Source organism: Zalophus californianus, chromosome 7 (genome assembly GCF_009762305.2).
Source record: "Zalophus californianus isolate mZalCal1 chromosome 7, mZalCal1.pri.v2, whole genome shotgun sequence".
NCBI classification, from domain to species: domain Eukaryota; kingdom Metazoa; phylum Chordata; class Mammalia; order Carnivora; family Otariidae; genus Zalophus; species Zalophus californianus.
Window position 1 is genome coordinate 31,665,081 of NC_045601.1, and position 14,572 is coordinate 31,679,652.

General features: G+C 39.8%; 1 protein-coding gene across 5 annotated transcripts in view; it reads left to right on the forward strand.

The window, feature by feature from the left end:
* Positions 1-14,572, forward strand: part of SLC18B1 (solute carrier family 18 member B1) — a 44,133-nt gene that overhangs the window by 5,562 nt on the left and 23,999 nt on the right. For 2 of the 5 annotated variants that reach the window (XM_035728673.1, XM_035728675.1), the window contains exon 1: positions 13,353-13,578. The exons of 1 other annotated variant lie outside the window; for it this stretch is intronic. In XM_035728673.1, coding sequence (XP_035584566.1) covers positions 13,536-13,578 — 43 coding nt within the window. In that variant the 5' untranslated portion in view covers positions 13,353-13,535. Of the gene's footprint in view, positions 1-13,352; positions 13,579-13,685; positions 13,853-14,451; positions 14,536-14,572 lie in introns of those variants that run through there. 2 more of the 5 variants (XM_035728674.1, XM_035728677.1) reach the window with 2 other exon arrangements.

The window sequence follows — 14,572 nt, forward strand, 5'->3', positions numbered from 1 at the left end:
ACTAGAAATGGAGGTTCGGGGAAAATCCCAGAAAGGAGAGACTCTGAAAAAGGAAGACCACTATTCTATGTATTAACTCTGTCTAAATGGCTGGCTTTTAAACTACACATATGTGGGGCAGATTCTTAGTAATGTAGCCAAGGTGAAACAAATGCACGGCAATTTCAGTTGCTTCCTACTGGGGAAACATATAAAGTGTAAGTCAAGGCAGGTTAACTCTTGATAACATTTTTTTTTTAAATCAATATTATTTGAAAGAAAACAACATTCAGAGTCCGTGCCATGTATTACTCATGATGCCCTTGATATGGTATAAAATTATTACATATACTAAGAAACAGGAAAACATGACTCTTACACAAGAGAAAAGGCAATGTGGAAACTGAATCCAAAATAATCAAAATGTTAAAATTAGAAGAATTTTAAAGCAGCTATTAAAATGTGCTCAAGAATGTAAAAAAATAATTCTCATAATGAATGGGTAAATAGGAAAAAGCATAAACTATAAAAGATCAAATAGAGAATTAAAAAATAAAATGTGAGAAATTTATTGGAAGGGCTAGCAGTAGACTGAAGATGACAAAAGAAGGACTCAGTGAATTTTAAACTGTCTGAAATTATCCAATGTGAAGAACAGAGAGAAAAACTATTGAACTGAAAAAAAGTGAATAGAGTTGCAATGATCTGTGGGACAAAATCAAAAAAATCTAACATACGTATAATTAAATGCATATTTCTAACATTTTTGCAATTGGAGTGCCAAAAGAAGACAAAGAATGAGATAGAGAAAAAATATTTGGAAAAGTCATGTCCAAAAGCTTCCAAAGTTTCATGAAACACATACATTTACAGTGTACCCCAAGAAGTATAAATACAAATAGAGAAGGAGGAGTTAAGATGGTGGAGGAGTAGGAGGACCTTATGCATGCCTCTTCCCTTGAACACAGCTAGATAATTCTCAAATCATTCTGGACACCCAAGAAATCAATCTGAGGACAGAGAGAACTACCTGCACAACTAGAGGGAGAAAAGAGGCCACATCATGGAAGGTAGGAGGTGCTGTGATGTGATTAAGGGGAGAAAAGAATTGTGGATGCTATGGAGAGGAGGGAGCCCTGATCACAGAGAGGAGAAAGAGAGAGAGCAGCATGTGGGGGGTTACATAAGAAAAGCACTTGACCAAAACCATTGACTGAGAAAATGAGAGGGGCTGATTATAGCAAGTTTTTACAAGCAGCAGAGCTGAAAGTCTGGTTTATTTATTTATTTATTTAAAGATTTCATTTATTTATCTGACAGAGAGAGACACAGTGAGAGGGAACACAAGCAGGGGGTGTGGAGAGGGAGAAGGAGGCCTCCCGCAGAACAGGGAGCCTGATGTGGGGCTCGATCCCAGGACCCTGGGATCATGACCTGAGCTGAAGGCAGACGCTTACTGACTGAGCCACCCAGGCACCCCGAAAGTCTAGTTTTAGAAGTCTGCATCATCACCAGGGTAAAGCCTGGTGGGCACAGCGATGCTCCTGTGAAGGAGATGGAGGACAGAAGTCAGAGAGTAGAAGCATCCTCTGAGGATCCCCTGGGTCATGCGGGGAGAGACAGTTCCCCTACCTGAAGTACATTTGGGAGAGGTGGCCCTGCCTCTCAGGGAACAAAAGAGTGGGAGGACTCCACTGAACGGCTGCATTCATTAGCAAACAAGAAGAGGCGCCAGAGGGCAACTAACCGGGATGCCAGCTATTTGCTGTGCTTTAGCATAAACTCCAAGCCCTTGTGCAGTCCTGCGACAGCTTTTCTGGGACAAACCACAGTGGGGCAAGGCCATCCGCCAGAGGATCAGAGCGGGTCCACACCATGCTCAGTCCCTAAATGAAGAAGAGATAAAGAGTTTCCCAGACACACAAAAACTAAAGGAGTTTGTGACCACAAAACCAGCCCTGCAAGAAATATTAAAGGGGACCGTGAGTGGGAAAGAAAGACCAAAAGCAACAAAGACTAGAAAGGAGTAGAGAAAATCTCCAGAAACAATGAATTTACAGGTAATACAATGGTGCTAAATTCATATCTATCAATAATCACTATGAATGTAAATGGACTCAATTCTCCAGCCAAATACATAGGGTATCAGAATGGATTAAACACACACACACACACACACACACACACACACACACACACACACACACACACACACAAAATCAAGACCCATGTATATGCTGCCTATAAGAGACTCATTTTAGACCTAAAGACACCTGCAGATTGAAAGTGAGGGGATAGGGAAACATCTATCATGCTAATGGGTGTGAAAAGAAAGCTAGAATAGCCATACTTATATCAGACAAACTAGATTTTAAACCAAAGACTATAAAAAGAGATGAAGAAGGGCACTATATCATAATAAAGGGGTCAATCCAACAAGAAGATCTAACAATTGTAAATATTTATGCCCCAATTTGGGAGCATCCAAATATATAAATTAATAACAAATATAAGGGAACTCATTGGTAATAATACAATAATAGTAGGGGATTTTAACACCCCACTTATAGCAATGGGCAGATCATCTAAGCAAAAAACCAACAAGGAAACAATTGCTTTGATTGACACACTGGACCAGATGGACTTAACAGACACATTTAGAACATTTCATCCTAAAGCAACAGAATACACATTCTTTTTGAGTGCACGAGGAGCATTCTCCAGAATAGATCACATACTGGCTCACAAATCAGGCCTCAACAACTACAAAAAGACTGAGATCATACCAAGCATGTTATCACACCACGTGCTATGAAACTTGAAGTCAACCACAAGAAAAAATTTGGGAACCCACTAATACATGGAGGTTAAAGAACATCCTACTAAAGAATGAATGGGTTAACCAGGAAATTAAAGAAGAAATAAAGAAATACATGGAAGCAAATGAAAATGAAAACATAACAGTCCAAAATCTCTGGGATGCAGCAAAGCAGTCCTAAGAGGGAAGTATATAGCAATACCGGCCTACCTCAAAAAGCAAGAAAAGTCTCAAATATACAACCTAACCTTACACCTAAAGGAGCTAGTAAAAGAACAGCAAATAAAGCCTAAAGCCAGCAGAGGAAGGGAAATAATAAAGATTAGAGCAAAAATAAATGATATAGAAACTAACAACAACAACAACAAAAAGAACAGATCAATGAAACTAAGAGCTGGTTCTCTAAAAGAATTAATAAAATTGATAACCCCCTAGCCAGATTTATCAAAAAGAAAAGAGAAAGGACCCAAATAAATAAAATCACAAATGAAAGAGGAGAGATCACAACCAACACCCCAGAAATATGAACAATTATAATAAGAGTATATTATGAAAAATTATATGCCAACAAACTGGGCAATCTGGAAGAAATGGACAAATTCCTAGAAACCTACAAACTATCAAAACTGAAACAGGAAGAAATAGAAAATTTGAACAGACCTATAACCAGCAAAGAAATTGGATCAGTAATCAAATATCTCCCCCCAAAAACAGTCCAGGGCCAGATGGCTTCCCAGAGGAATTCTACCAGACATTTAAAGAAGAATTAATATTTATTCTTCTCAAACTGTTCCAAAAAATAGAAATGGAAGGAAAACTTCCAAACTCATTCTACAAGGCCAGCATTACCTTGATTCCAAAACCACACAAAGATCCCACTAAAAAGAATTACAGCCCAATATCCCTGATGAACATGGATGCCAAAAAAAAAAAAAAAAAATCCTCAACAAGATACTAGCAAATCAAATCCAACAGTACATTAAAGGAATTATTCATCATGATCAAGTGGGATTTATTCCTGGGCTGTGGGGCTGGTTCAATATTTGCAAATGAATCAATGTGATATACCACATTAATAAAAGAAAGGATAAGAACATATGATCCTCTGAATAGATGCAGAAAAAGCAATTGACACAATACAGCATCCATTCTTGATAAAAACGCTCAACAAAGTAGAGACATATATGTGGGGCATATATGAAAGACCCACAGCTAATATCATCCTCAATGGGGAAAAACTGAGAGCTTTTCCTCAACAGTCAAGAACAAAACAGGCATGTTCTCTCTCACCATTGTTATTTAACATAGTACTGGAAGTCCTAACCTCAGCAATCAGACAACAAAAAGAAATAAAGAGCATGCATATCAAGAAAGAAGAAGTCAAACTTTCACTATTCGCAGATGGCATGATAGTCTATGTAGAAAACCCAAAAGACTCTACCAAAAAATTACTAGAATTGATACACAAATTCAGCAAAGTTGCAGGATATAAAACCAATGCCCAGAAATCTGTTGCATTTCTATACATCAATAATGAAGCAGCAGAAAGAGAAATCAAGGAATTGATCTCATTTACAATTGCCCCCAAAACCGTAAGATACCTAGGAATAAGCCTAACCAAATTAGTAAAAGTTCTGTACTCTGAAAACTATAGAACACTTATGAAAGAAATTGAAGAAGACACAAAGAAATGGAAGAACATTCCATGCTCATGGATTGGAAGAACAAATATTGTTAAAATGTCCATACTACCCAAAGCAATCTATACATTTAATGCAATCCCTATCAAAATATCACCAGCATTTCTTCAAGCAGCTAGAATAAACAATCCTAATATTTGTATGGAAACACAAAAGACCCTGAGTAGCCAAAGCAATCTTGAAAAAGAAAAGCAAAGCTGAAGGCATCACAATTCTGGACTTCAAACTATATTACAAAGCTGTAGTCATCAAGACAGTATGATACTGGTGCAAAAATAGACACATAGATCAGTGTAATAGAACAGAAAAGCCAGAAATGGACTCACAACTATATGGTCAACTAATCTTTGACAAACCAAAAAAGAATATCCAATGGAAAAGACAGTCTCTTCAACAAATAGTTTTGGGAAAACTGGACAGCTACATGCAGAAGAGTGAAACTAGACCACTTTCTTACATCACACACAGATATAAACTCAAAATGGATGAAAGACCTAAATGTGAGACAGGAAACCATCAAAATCCCAAAGAAGAACACAGCTAGCAACCTCTTTGACCTTGGCAAAGCAACTTCTTCCTAGACATGTCTCCGGAGGCAAGGGAAACAAAAGCAAAAGTAAACTATTGGGACTTCATCAAGATAAAAAGCTTCTGCACAGTGAAAAAAAACAATCAACAAAACTAAAAAACAACCTATGGAATAGGAGAAGGTATTTGCAAATGACATATCTGATAAAGGTCCAAAGATAAAGTATCCAAAACCTATAAAGAACTTACCAAACTCAACACCCAAAAAACAAAGAATCCAGTTAAGAAATGGGCAAGGCAGAGCAAGATGGTGGAGTAGTAGGAGACCTGGATTTTGTCTGGTCTCAGGAATTCAGCTGGATAGGGATCAAACCATTCTGAACACCTACGAACTCAACGGGAGATGGAAGAAAAGGATAGCACAACTCTGAACAGAAAAGCAACCACCTTCTGAAAGGTAGGGCATGCAGAGAAGTGAATCCGAGGCGATATTTGGGAGGATAGACGGCGGGGAAGGGGGCCTCCGTCAGCCACTTCTGGCAAGTGATAGAGCCGCGGAGCACAAAATCGGAACTTTTAGAAGTCGGCTCCGCTGAGGGACGTCGCTTCAGCGGCTAAGCGGGGGGTGGAACCCTCATGGGACAGTGTGGTCTCAGGACCCTCGGGGTCACAGAAAGACCGGGGGTGCCTGAGTGCGGCAGAGCTCCCAGGTATCAGAGCAGGGAAGCCGGATGCAGAGACGGAGCCGAGGCGCGTGCTCCAGCTCGGGGTTGCCATAAACCGTGATCCGTGGCCCAGTCAGGCCACTGCTCCTCCAGCAGGGACCCAACAAGCAGCAGATCCAGGGAGACTCTCTTCCTCCCCCGGGAGGAGCGACGCGGGAGCGCACCGCAGGGATCTGCTGGGTTTGGAGACTCCACACGGGTTTGGGTACCAGAGATAGAAATGCTCGGTCACAGGCCGGGTGAGCACGGAGTGCGGCCGGAGACCAGGGAGACGGGAGTGAATGACTGCTTTTCTCTGGGGGTGCACTGAGGAGTGGGGCCCCGAGTTCTCGGCTCCTCCGGGATGGAGACTGGGAGGCCGCCATTTTCACTCTCGTCCTCTAACGCTGTACGGAAAGCTTGAGGGAACAAAAGCTCCCAAGAGCAAATGGACCCAAGCAGATTACCTAGCCCTGACCGGCAAGGGTGGGGCAATTCCGCCTCCGCAAAGACATCTGGGAACCACGGCAACAGGCCCCTCCCCCAAAAGATCAGCAAAAACCGCCAGCCAAAACCAAGTTTACCAATCAATGAGAACGGCAGAACTCCAGCGCTAGGGGAATACTGCACGTAGAATTCATGGCTTCTTTACCATGATTCTTTAGTCTTTCAAAGTTAATTTTTTTTTGAATTTTTCTTTTTCCCTTTTTCAACCAACATCTTATCAACCCCTTTTTTAAAAAACATTTTTATTTTTCATTTTTAGAGTCATATTCTATCCCTTCATAGTAGTTACCTTTATTTTTGGCATATATCTGTAAGTTGTTCTCTCTTTAAAATTTTTAGATACAGTTTCTTCTAACAGATCAAAATATACCCTAAATCTCTAGTGTATGGCTTTGTTCTAGTCTCCTGCCTGATCACATTCTCTCCCTTTGTTTTTCTTTTTAAGTCCTCTTCTTTCTTTTTTCAAACATCTTATCAATTCCTTTTATAAAATTTTTTATAATTTTCATCTTTACAGTCATATTCCATCCCTTCATCGTATCAACCCTTATTTTTGTACATATATAAGTTTTTCTTTCTTTAAAATTTTGGGAGGCACTTTCTTCTAGCAGACCAAAATACAGCCAAAGTCTAGTGTGTGGCACTGATCTATGCACCAGCCTGATCATATTTGATCATATTCTTTTGTTTGTTTGTTTTGTTCTGTTTTTGTTTGTTTTTATCTTTTTCTTTTTCTTTTTTTTTTCTTTCCCTTTCTTTTCCCCCAGCTTCAGGTCTTTTCTGATTTGTATAGAGTATATTTTCTGGGGACATTGTTACCCTGTTAGCATTTTGTTCTCTCATTCATCTATTCTCCTCTGGACAAAATGACAAGATGGAAAAAATCACGTCAACAAAAAGAACAAGAGGTAGTACCAACTGCCAGAGACCTACTCAATATGGACATTAGTACGATGTCGGACCTAGAGTTCAAAATCATGATTTTAAAGATACTAGCTGGGCTTGGAAAAAGCATGGAAGTTATTACAGAAACCCTTTTGGAGAAATAAAAGAACTAAAATCTAACCAAGTCAAAATCAAAAAGGCTATTAATGAGGTGCAATAAAAAATGGGGGCGCTAACTGCCAGGAAAAATGAGGCAGAAGAGAGAATCAGTGATATAGAAGACCAAATGATGGAAAATAATGAAGCTGAGAAAAAGAGAAATAATCAACTACTGGATCACAAGGGCAGAATTCGAAAGATAAGCGATACTATATGATGAAACAACATTAGAATAATTGGGATCCCAGAAGAAGAAGAAAGAGAGAGGGGGCCAGAAGGTATATTGGAGCAAATTATAGCAGAGAACTTCCCTAATTGGGGGAAGGAAACAGGCATCAAAATCCAGGAGGCACAGAGAACCCCTCTCAAAATCAATAAAAATAGATCAACAACCCAACATCTAATAGTAAAACTTACGAGTCTCAGGGACAAAGAGAAAATCCTGAAAGCAGCTTGGGAGAAGAGATATGTAACCTACAATGGTAGAAATATTAGATTGGCAACAGACCTATCCACAGAGACCTGGCAGGCCAGAAAGGACTGGCATGATATATTCAGAGCACTAAATGAGAAAAATATGCAGCCAAGAATACTATACCCAGCTGGGCTGTCATTGAAAATAGAAGGAGAGATACAAAGCTTCCAGGACAAACAAAAACTAAAGGAATTTGCAAACACGAAACCAGCCCTCCAAGAAATATTGAAAGGGGTCCTCTAAGCAAAGAGAGAGCCTAAAAGCAGCATAGACCAGAAAGGAACACAGACAGTATAGAGTAACAGTCACTTTACAGGCAATACAATGGCACTAAATTCATATCTTTCAATAGTTACCCTGAATGTAAATGGGCTAAATGCCCCAATCAAAAGACACAGGCTATCAGATTGGATTAAAAAACAAGACCCATCAATATGCTGTCTGCAAGAGACTCATTTTAGACCCAAAGACACCCCCAGATTGAAAGTGAGGGGGTGGAAAACCATTTACCATGCTAATGGACACCAAAAGAAAGCTGGGGTGGCAATCCTTATATCAGACAAATTAGATTTTAAAACAAAGACTTTAATAAGAGATGAGGAAGGACACTATATCCTACTGAAAGAGTCTCTCCAACAAGAAGATCTAACAATTGTAAATATCTATGCCCCTAACATGGGAGCAGCCAATTATATAAGGCAATTAATAACAAAGGCAAAGAAACACATTGACAACAATACAATAATGGTGGGGGACTTTAACACCCCCTCACTGAAATGGACAGATCATCTAAGCAAAAGATCAACAAGGAAATAAAGACTTTAATGACACACTGGACCAAATGGACTTCACGGACATATTCAGAACATTCCATCCCAAAGCAACAGAATACACATTCTTCTGTAGTGCCCATGGAACATTCTCCAGAATAGATCACATCCTAGGTCACAAATCAGGTCTCATTCCTATCCCTCAACCCAGGGAAAGACTGGGATCATTCCGTGCATATTTTCAGACCACAGTGCTTTGAAACTAGAACTCAATCACAAGAGGAAAGTCAGAAAGAACTCAAATACATGGAGGCTAAAGAGCATCCTACTGAAGAATGAATGGGTCAACCAGGAAATTAAAGAAGAATTAAAAGAATTCATGGAAATGAATGAAAATGAAAACACAACTGTTCAAAATCTTTGGGATGCAGCAAAGGCAGTCCTAAGAGGAAAGTATATAGCAATACAAGCCTTTCTGAAGAAACCAGAAAGGTCTCAAATACACAACCTAACCCTACACCTAAAGGAGCTAGAGAAAAAACAGCAAATAAAGCCTAAACCCAGCAGGAGAAGAGAAAGGTCTCAAATACACAACCTAACCCTACATCAAAATCTTTGGGATAGAGAAAAAACAGCAAATAAAGCCTAAACCCAGCAGGAGAGGAGATAGGTCTCAAATACACCCCCTAACCCTACATCAAAATCTTTGGGATGCAGCAAAGGCAGTCCTAAGAGGAAAGTATATAACAATACAAGCCTTTCTCAAGAAACAAGGAAGGTTTCAAATACACACCTAACCCTACACCTAAAGGAGCTAGAGAAAAAACAGCAAATAAGGCCCAAACCCAGCAGGAGAAGAGAAATAATAAAGATCAGAGCAGAAATCAATGAAATAGAAACCAAAAGAACAGTAGAACAGATCAATGAAACTAGGAGCTGTTCTTTGAAAGAATTAACAAGATTGATAAACCCCTGGCCAGACTTATCAAAAAGAAAAGAGAAATGACCCAAATCAACAAAATCATGAATGAAAGAGGAGAGATCACAACCAACCCAAAGAAATACAAACAATTATAAGAACATATTATGAGCAACTCTATGCCAGCAAATTAGATAATCTGGAAGAAATGGATGCACTCCTAGAGATGTATCAACTACCAAAACTGAACCAGGAAGAAATAGAAAACCTGAACAGACCTATAACCACTAAGGAAATGGAAGCAGTCATCAAAAATCTCCCAAGAAACAAAAGCCCAGGGCCAGATGGCTTCCCAGGGGAATTCTACCAAACATTTAAAGAAGAATTAATACCTATTCTTCTGAAACTGTTCCAAAAAATAGAAATGGAAGGAAAACTTCCAAACTCTTTTTATGAGGCCAGCATTACCTTGATCCCAAAACTAGACAAAGACCCCATCAAAAAGGAGAATTATAGACCAATATCCTTGATGAACATGGATGCAAAAATCCTCACCAAAATACTAGCCAATAGGATCCAACAGTACATTAAAAGGATTATTCACCACGACCAAGTGGGATTTATCCCTGGGCTGCAAGGTTGGTTCAACATCCGCAAATCAATCAATGTGATACAATACATTAAGAAAAGAAAGAAGAAGAACCATATGATCCTCTCAATAGATGCAGAAAAAGCATTTGACAATGTACAGCACCCTTTCTTGATCAAAACTCTTCAGAGTATAGGGATAGAGGATACATACCTCAATATCATAAAAGCCATCTATGATAAACCTACAGCAAATATCATTCTCAATGGGGAAAAACTGAGAGCTTTCCCCCTAAGGTCAGGAACCCGGCAGGGATATCCACTATCACCACTACTATTCCACATAGTATTGGAAGTCCTAGCCCCAGCAATCAGACAACAAAAAGAAATAAAAGGCATCCAAATCAGCAAAGAAGAAGTCAAACTCTCACTGTTTGCAGATGATATGATACTTTATGTGGAAAACCCCAAAGACTCCAGCCCAAAATTGCTAGAACTCATACAGGAATTCAGTCAAGTGGCAGGATATAAAATCAATGCACAGAAATCAGTGGCATTCCTATATACCAACAACAAGACAGAAGAACGAGAAATTAAGGAGTCGATCCCATTTACAATTGCATATATATATATATGTATATGTACACACACACACAGAATGGAATATTTTTTCTTATCAAAGATTTTTATTTTATTTATTTGACAGAGAGACAGTGAGAGAGGGAACACAAACAGGGAGAGTGGTAGAAGGAGAAGGAGGCTTCCCGCCAAGCAGGGAGCCCAATGCGGGGCTCGATCCCAGGACCCTGGGATCATGACCTGAGCCGAAGGCAGACGCTTGACGACTGAGCCACCCAGGCGTCCCACACAGAATGGAATATTACTCAGCCATAAAAAGAATGAAATCTTGCCATTTGCAATGATGTGGATGGAGCTAGGGTATTGTACTAAGAGAAATAAGTCGGTCAAAGAAAGACAAATAACATGATTTCACTCATATGTGCAATTTAAGAAACAAAACAGATGAATATAGGGGAAGGGAAAAAAGAGGGAAGCAAACCATAAAAGACTCTTCCTTAGAAAGAACAAACTGAGAGTTGATGGAGGGGAAGTGGGCAGGGGATGGGCTAAATGGGTGATCAGTATTAAGGAGGGCACTTGTAATGAGCATTGGGTGTTACATGTAAGTGATGAATCACTAAATTCTACTCCTGAAACCAGTATTACACTGTATGTTAACTAACTAGAATTTAAATAAAAATTTGAAAAAAAAACTACACACATACCTAGACAGATATAAGTGAATTATTGAAACTCAAAGAAAGTGAGAACATTCCAAACAGCAGCCAGGACATAACATTCAAAATTATACTGATTTGTCTTGAGGAATTATATTGACCAAAACAGTAGAACCATATCCTGAAGAGGCTGAAAGATAACAACTCTCTCCCCATATTTCTATATCCAATAAAAAGATCCTCCAAGAATGAACTTCTCTGAGGAAATAGCATTTAAACAAATATTCCACTTTAGTAAAAAAAAATGTTTTCATAGTTTTTTGGATATTACTATATCCAATAAAAAGATCCTCCAAGAATGAACTTCTCTGAGGAAGTAGCATTTAAACAAAATATTCCACTTTAAGAAAAAAAATGGTTCCATAGTTTTCATATGTGTCCATATGTCTATGATGAGTATATAAAACTTCAATGAATGGATACTTGTGGTAGGCTAACAATGGCTCCCAAAGATGTTCACATCCCAATCTCTGGAACTTGTCACCTTATTTGAAAGAAAGGTCCATGCAGATTAAGTTAAAGATCTTGAGATGAGGTGATCATTTTGGGACTTTGGCTCAGTGAAATAGATGTTGAACTTCTGGCCTTCAAGGCTGTTGTTTTAAGGCACCAAGTTTGTGGAAATTTGTTACAGCAATCCCAGAAAACTAATATGATAATATATTCCCCTGTCACATTGATCCTGTCAGGGGAAGATGGGAGGTAGAGCATAGAAGTGGAGAGGAAGTTAGGAATATGAATATATACCACAATACACTTTATATAAATGAAAAATAGATGGGTGCAAAATAAGAGTATACATTTTATGAAAACATATACAAACAAAAAGATTTGTATTAAATATGCAAGAATGGGGTGTCTGGCTGGCTCACTGGGTAGAGCATACAACTCTTAATCTTGGGGTTGTAAGTTTGAGCTCCACATTGGGTGTAGAGATTACTTAAAAATAAAATTAAAAAAAACATGCAGGAATGCTTGCTGATGCAGGGGATGAGAATGGGGATAGAGAGGAATAAATGACAATAGAAATGAAAAATTCAGCTGAAGGACTGGAAGATAAAGTTGGGCGAAATTCCTATAAGATGGACCAAGAACGGTAAGAGATGAAAAGAGAAAAAGAGTCATAAATAAGAGGGCCACTCCAGATGACCCAATATCTGCATAAGGAGCAGTCCAGAAAGAGAGAACAAAAAAGGAAATGTAATCATCAAAGAAATAATTCAAAAAATTTCCCCTTTATGGTTTGATGTTAGACTGGAGAGGGACTGTAGAGTACATTGAGATTGGAGAAGCTAGTGGGGGTTAGAAAATAAAGATTCTGGAAAGCCACTTGAAAGAAGTGGGCTACAGCTAATCCTTCTATTTCGGATGGCTCTAAAGACTCTTCTTAGCTACCCAAGGAATTTCTGCATAAAGTTCAAGACCCAAGGTAACATCTCTTCCTCAGGAAGCCATCCTGGCCTCACTTAGCCAAAGTAAAGAGTTCTTCCAATATGTTTCTATTACAGAACTCATTGCATCATAACAAATTTTAACATAGGTGTCTGTTTTACCTGCTAGATGGAGGTATGCTACTTGAGGCTGGATAGAGTCTCATTCATCTCTAAATTCACAATGACTGAAACAAGGTGGTAACTCAGTAGTCTTTTAAATTTTATGTTGGTCCCAAATCAAGAATTTCCCAGTCCTCAAATGTTAACTATTCCCAAATAGTAAATAAGGTTGAAGATAAGTGAAGCCTGTGCGTGTGTGTGTGCGCGCAAGTTGTGATGGTGACAGTAAGGTGGTAGCCCATCTTTTCTAGGCCTATATAAGCTTCCTTTCTTACCTTTACTGGAAATACATTTTACTCACTTCAGGCTAGGGGGAATGTAGGTAGTTCTCCCCCCACCCCACCCCATACAGAATGAAAAGTACAGCCTATCCAAGGGCGTGGAGTATGGTAGTAGCCTGTGTCTTTAAAAAAAAAAAAAAAAAAAAAGGCGCTGTTCCACCCCCACCCCCGCCCCGCCTCCCGGAGTGCCTAGGTGTCCTCCCAGGCTGCGGGCAGCTCCCGGGCCACCGCTGCCCGCGGGGAATCGACAATGCCAGGGTCAGGCTGAGCAGGCGCCGCCAGCTCGTGGGCTCCTGCGAGGTCGAGCCCGAGGGCGCGGGCTTGGACCCCGGAGCCGCGGCGCGAGAGTCCGCGCACCGCGCATCGCGCGCATGGACGCGCCAGGGGACCCGGAGGGCCCACGCCTCCCCAGAGGTGACCGAGAGCGGCGCGGACAGACACCCCTTGGTGGCGAGGGTCCTGTCCCCTTTACCGACGGTTGAATTAGTTTTAGCTTCGTTTGTTTGGGAGAAATTCGAAAAGGCTGTGGGGCCTGGCGGGAGGCTTCGGGTTAGTTTCTCTCTCCGAGGGGGTTAAAGTTCAGGGCCAGGGCGAGCGAGGTCTCTGAAGACTTTTCTCCTATGTAGCGCTGCTTTTATAAATATCGTGTGTTTGGGGATGCATTCAAATAAGATGCCATTAGACCAAGGTAAACATTACATTTCGAGCACCTACTGTTGCTCCCTCCTTTTAACTTTCAGTTCCCTTCCTCATCTATTCCAGAAGTTTTGCAAAGATTCTTGAGACTTCCTCATCTTGCACAGATTTTTTTTCCCCTGGACTGCAATAGCAACCTCTGAAAAGTAGAGCAAACCAAGTAGTTTTCTTACTTGAATTTCTTTTTCTCCAAGCCACTGAATTTAAAAATGACTGATAAATTTGCTGAATATTTGAAACTGAGTAATTGAGCTGTTGTCTTTAAATTAAATGAATACTTAGCCCTGGAAATAAGTAGTGAAATAGTCAATGCAAAAGGCCAGTTATTAGTGTAAAATATGTGTGGATTTGTGGGACTTGTCTTTCCAGCAGCATGCCATTGTAAGTATTCATTCGCCAATTGAGTGCTTTAGCTTGTTTTCTCCTACTTACACTTAACTTCAGTACTACCCTAGAAATCTTAATGAACAGCTAACTTGATGTGCTTCTTAGAACATTTTGAGTCCATGTAGCATATGAAGCTAGTAACTTGAGGAATTACATTATACTTTAGGGAGCAGTACCCTTTGGAGATCTCCTTGTTGCCTCATCCTTCTTGAAAGAATTTATTAAAGGTGGAGGAAATAGTGAAGGCGAAACAGATCAGATGGTTTGATAAATTCTGCCCTGAAAATGGTATGTTTTCAAAATGGGAGTGATGTACGAGTTTTGT